At 50.3% G+C, this 5,715-nt stretch overlaps 1 protein-coding gene across 1 annotated transcript in view; it reads left to right on the top strand.

The window, feature by feature from the left end:
- The window catches only part of PLEKHG4B (pleckstrin homology and RhoGEF domain containing G4B), a 58,960-nt gene that overhangs the window by 32,617 nt on the left and 20,628 nt on the right, over positions 1-5,715 (top strand). Inside the window, exons 4-5 of the mRNA XM_049648934.1 lie at positions 2,012-2,286; positions 2,818-2,941. Of these exons, the coding sequence (XP_049504891.1) occupies positions 2,012-2,286; positions 2,818-2,941 (399 nt within the window). The remainder of the gene's footprint in view (positions 1-2,011; positions 2,287-2,817; positions 2,942-5,715) is intronic.

The following is a 5,715-nucleotide window of genomic DNA, read 5'->3' on the forward strand; positions in this document are numbered from 1 at the left end:
GTTCCAGCTACTCCTCCTGTCCTAGCTGCTCCTCCTCTGTTCCAGCTGCTCCTCCTGTTCTATCTGGTTCTCCTCTTCAACCAGTGGTAACTGAGCAGCTATTTCTTGTGAGGTGAGGTGGGGGGAGCTATTTCTTGATTAGCCACATAAGGGTACTGCTTTTATTCCTGGCCATTTTAATATTGTAGCCCCAGGACCTCAGACCCCTCCTCTCACTCTCCCACAGTCTGCAAGCTGAATTCAAGAAAAGCCCACATGAATGACCTACTCAACTAGGAAGCTGTCTAGTAAGAAAAGTGCCACATGAAGGTGTTATCTGCTTCCCCGTCCGTGTGAGAGAGCTTGGGCTGGGTGCAGAATTAAAACATTAAAACACTTGGGCACCCAAAGATTTTACAAGTAGCGATGTATTCTAGAAAATATTTGGACATACATGAAAAAATTCAGTCTCAAGGATACTGTAATCAATCAACTGGTAAAGGGACAGACAAAATGTGGTCCACCACACAATGGGATGAGACCCATGGAAGGGGTGACACAGGTGACATCAGCAAAAGTAGTTGTGCTGAGTGAAAGAAGATAGACACAAGACACCCTGCAGTGTCTCATTCCATGTGTACAAATGGTCAGGACTGTAGACAGGTGGCTGTGAGGAGTGGGAGTAGGGATTCCCAATACATGGGCACGAGGGGTCTTTCTGGAGGGATGGAAATGTTCTAAAACCGACCTGTGGTGATGGTTGCACCGCTTGGTAAAATTGCTAAAAATCTTAATTATATACTTGAAAGGAGTGAGTTTTATTATATGTAAAATATAGCTCAATAAAGTTGTTTTATTTTTTTTAATTTTTTTAAGGTTTATTCATTTTTCAGAGACAGAGCGTGAGTGGGAGAGGGGCAGAGAGAGAGGAAGACACAGAATCCAAGGCAAGTTCCAGGCTCTGAGCTGTCAGCACAGAGCCTGACGCAGGGCCTGAACTCACAGACTGCTAGATCATGACCTGAGCTGAATTCGGACGCTTAACTGACTGAGCCACCCAGGCGCCCCTCAATAAAGTTGTTTTAAATATATAGAGGGAAAGGGAGAGAATGCTGTAGACTTTTCTGGTCCAACTATAATGAGAAAACTCTTCACAGAGTTGTGAGACACTAGCACTGAAAGAAGTTACGGAAGAAGCTGAGGGACAGGAAAGCAAAGCCTCGATTGGTTCAGGGTGCCCCACAGGGTCTTAGGTGCCAACCAGCTCTGGCCAAGACCATCCTTTCCCCACTGGGGCAACACAGACCCTGGAGGATTGCAAGGCTGGGGTGTTGAATCTCTTTGTCTGTGTTATGGCTCATCTCCTGTGAAGTGAGGTGTGGAAACAGGGCTGAGGAGCAAGCCCAAAAGCCATGGCCACTGCCATCTCCTCCAGACTGATGTACGAACATGAGCCCTTCCCTCTAGGGTGATACAGGAGAGCCAGGTCCCCCCTCTCTGGGGTGATGCAGGAGGGGGAGGCACCCCCAACTATGATGATGCCTGCCCTCAGGGTGCTGTCACCCTCTGTGGATATATTTTGATGATACTCTTTGGGAAATCTGTATGAGAAAATAAAGTAGGATGACATTATTCAATATAACAATTTTCTCCCTGGAGTGCCTGCGTGGCTCAGTTGGTTAAGCATCCAGGCCTCGATTTCAGCTCCGGTCATGTTCTTATGGTTTGTGAGTTCAGGCTCCACATTGGACTCTGCACTGACAGTGCAGAACGTGCTTTGGATTCTCTCTCTTTCTCTCTCTCTCTCTCTCTCTCTCTCTCTCTCAAAATACATAAATAAACCTAAAAAAAATTCCCCTGAAGTGTGTTTAGGTACTGAGCACTCTTGATGCAACTAGAGTAATCAGTTTTTACATATTTATTCGTGCCCTACTTTTCTAGAATGCACCTGTCCTGTAAGGTATGACATGCTGACGTTTCCCACCAAAAATGGAACAAGTTCCCATTAGACCCACTACTTTCACACATGACTCTCTCCTTGTGTTTGTGGCAAGTTGAGCGGCTGCCTTCAAACCGGAGAAACAATTCATCTTTGGGTGTCTTTCTGTTGTCCAGCCAGTGTTAACACCAACAGCAACGCTTTCCGGGCTCGTGCTCCTGGCTGGATTTCAGATGTGCTTGCTGAGCCGTTGTGCCCAGAGGGAGAAGGACAGCCGCCCAGCACAGGAGACCTGCCCAACCAGGTACCCAGGAATGTGCTGGAGGTCAGCCAGGAGCTCCTGCAGTCCGGGGTCGTCGTCCTCCCAGGTAAGCATGGCCACCTGACTCTGTTTGGGCAGCTATAACAAAACACCACAGACTGGATACCTTGTAGACAAGAGACCTCTATTTCTCTATTCTGGAAGCTGATAGTCCAAGATTCCAGCACAGTTAGGTTCTAGTGAGGCCCCCTCTTCCTGGTTCATACTCAACACCTTTTTCACTGTGTCCTCACATCGTGGAAAGGGCAAGGGAGCTCTCTGGGGTCTTTTTTTAAGGCATAAATTCCATTCATGGGACTCCACTCTCAAAATGTAAGCAACTCCAAAAGGCCACACGGGGGTTAGGTTTCACCATAAGTATTTGGGGGAACACAAACATGCAGCCTTTAGCAATGCCCACCTCCCTTTTAGGTGAGCATGGCTGCCACCTGCGCAGGTGACCTCCTCTCCTGGCAGATCTCACATCTCAGCCAATACATCAGCAGTGTGCAGGCTCTAGCGTGGTATTTCCCAAGCTTGAAGCCATGCGTGTCCCCACTGGAGCTTCCCCCTTTCACGATGCCCTCTGTCTCTGCAGGGACCCGGGACCACCAAGGGAGAGCAGTGGTACAGGTCTGCACAACGAGCCCGCTCTGGTCCAGCAGACACAGCTCCAGCGCCGAGCTGACCCGCCTGTTGCGGTACCTCCACGGCATCCCCAGGTGGGACTGAGGCAGGTTCCCCCCCTTTCAGACCTTTGGGGTAATGCAGTGCAAGCTTGTGTCTTCATGCAAGGGTCTCTGTCTGCAATCTCCAGGGCCCCTCGTGGCATGGGCAGCAAGCTCCCACCTGCCCTTCGGGCTCCTGCCAACTGGCCCCACCTCCCGTCCCCCCACCCCTCTTTTCCAGGTCCTCGGCTGTCCCTCATGTGTTCCTCTCCTCCTGCTCACCCTGACCTCTCCCCACTGAATCAAGGCTCTGACACACACTCGAGCCCTGAATTCTGTGTTGCTCTGCAGTGTTCAGTACTTGCTCTAAGCATTATGTTTTACACTCCATGTCATTTGGGATAAAGACCTGAACTGATATAAACAGAATATTTAGAATAAGTAGGTGAAGAAATCATACCAATGAGCAGTACCTGGTTCCCAAAAGCAGGAAGGACCGATGCATTCTAACTGAGCCTCATGTTCAGCTTGGCAATGCCACATGCCAGGAAGCAAGTACAAGCTCCTCGAGACAGACATGACCTCCCTGGCACAAAATTCTGGGAAACCACACCTCCTGGATCCTGCGTGACAACAACGTGTGGAACAGGTCTGCATAGGTGACTTTCTCTGGAGCGTGGCTTCAGATCTCTTACGGACCAAGGACAGAGACGGGAGAGCGGGAGTCAAGGGTGGCTGAAGCGTGTTCTTTTGTAGTACTTGACCCCATCAGATGCAGGCATGCTTTGGATGGCCCTTATGGCGCCCAGACCAAGAGTCCCCTAGGTGCTGGGTGGAGGCAGCCTGTGGAGGAGGCGGCATTGCCCAGCCCTCGAGCTTGGTTCTAAGGTCAGACAGCCCGGCTCCAAATCCCAGCTGTGCCCTTACTGGCTAGGGTGGATGGTGCAACTCCATAAGCCTGTTTCCTCCGCATAACCGGGGATGGTACTAGTTGTCGCAAAGGTGCACAGAGGGATTAGAAATCATCTGTGTAAAGTACATAGAGTCCAGAGCATCATTTTCGTGACCCATCCCACGATGCAGTCTCACTAAGTGCCAGTGACAGAATGCATATCACATGATGTGAGCTCATGTGGGGAACATGTTGCATGAAGCCTCATCACATGTGATCTTTGCTCTTTGTGCTGCCTCAACTTTATATTGAAATTTCTTCTGAAATAGCATAGGTGGAATCAGTGTGGGAACAATTAGGCAGGAAAAGAAAGTGCGCTCCCTGACCCCCCTTTCCCAGAGCAAGGTTCCCCGTTATCTGAGAGCATTGGTTTTACCGCCCTCGGATGAGCCTGGGATTTCAAACTTATCTTTCAGCACAGATTTCAAACTACAAAAAAATACCCTGAAAAAAAAAAAATACAGATTCACCCTCACATTAGCTTATACTTAGTGAACCTCAGGTAAACACCAAAACTCTAAGTTAATGGCATTTTGTATTTGCCAAAAGCTTTCTTTTAAGGGAGGGTCAAGAATTGACTTGGGGCCACACTGGAGAGCAATCCTGATTGACAAGGACGAAAGCATCCTGTACTTTTTGGGGTGTGTACCATTCTGTATGCTCAGCCTGGTTTACCTGTAAGGCCGAGTGCTGTTCTCTCCCTTCTATAATGAAACACCAACAATGGGGGCCAGGGTACCAGTAGGGATTGGCAGGGCCAAGACTTGACCTTGGTTCTGCAGCCCTGTGACTTTTCCACAGAAAATTCAGATGACCCCACTCCCCTCCCAGAGCAGATATGTTCACCAGCTCGTGAAGCTCCGGGGGAAAGCCTATGTCGAGGAAAACCTAAATTAGCTAAAGCACTTAGGGTAATTCAGGCTGGAGCCTCATGGCTTGGCTGATTATTTCTCCACAAGCATTGTAACTTGGTTAGCATCCTGGTTGCCTATTGCACCTTGAGGAGCTGAAATCCACCTTGTGGGATATGACACGAGCCTTCGGCGGTCAGAATGAAGTACCCGAGGTGTCAGCACTCATTACTAGGAAGAGTGTCCAGCAGTGTGTGGTCAACTGTTACTGCAGCTGAGTTATAGGGTGAGCGTGCCTTGTGGATAGACTTCCATCAAACTCTTAGATACACAGAATCTTAAAATTCGAGTGGATCTTGGCTATCATCCATCTAACGTCCTGTGCAATGGAGGAATCCATCCATCCGTCCATCCATCTACCACTTACTTGGGAATACAAAAGAGGACAGGATATGGGTCTTACCCTCTAGGAGACACACATGTGAACGAACCCAAACTGTCGTGTCTCCCGACATAAGACAAGCCCACAGTGCTGGGAGGGAGCTGCAGCCTCAGCCAGGGGTGGGGACTTCCCGACATGTCTGTGTCCTTGAGCATGGCGAGTGTCTGCAGACAAGAAGGGAAGGACATTCTGAGCAGAAGGAAGAACATACACAAAGCCCCAGAGCAGCTGGTCACTTTCTGAGCAGGAGGCAGGAGTGGGGACTGAAGACTCCTTGCGGGCAGCCTGTGCCCCTGGCATGAAGGCCACACTTACCCAGCGTGCTGCAGATGGAGAGGTCAGGGTGGCGCAGGAACGCAGTCCGCAGAAATGCAGACCCAGGGTGTCTAGGGCAGGTCCGCACATTGCCAGGGGCCCCAGGGGAGCCAGACTGGGGGCGGCTGCAGGCTGCCTGTGCATGAGCGTGAGGCAGGGGGCAGAGCAGTTAAGCCAGCCAGCTCCATCTACCACAGGAGGCAGGCAGAGAGAGAAGCCAGTTTTGTGTGGGGGTTCACGCTGGGTGGTCTGGGGGCGTTCCCCCCCC

The sequence above is a fragment of the Panthera uncia genome (genome assembly GCF_023721935.1).
Source record: "Panthera uncia isolate 11264 chromosome A1 unlocalized genomic scaffold, Puncia_PCG_1.0 HiC_scaffold_17, whole genome shotgun sequence".
NCBI classification, from domain to species: domain Eukaryota; kingdom Metazoa; phylum Chordata; class Mammalia; order Carnivora; family Felidae; genus Panthera; species Panthera uncia.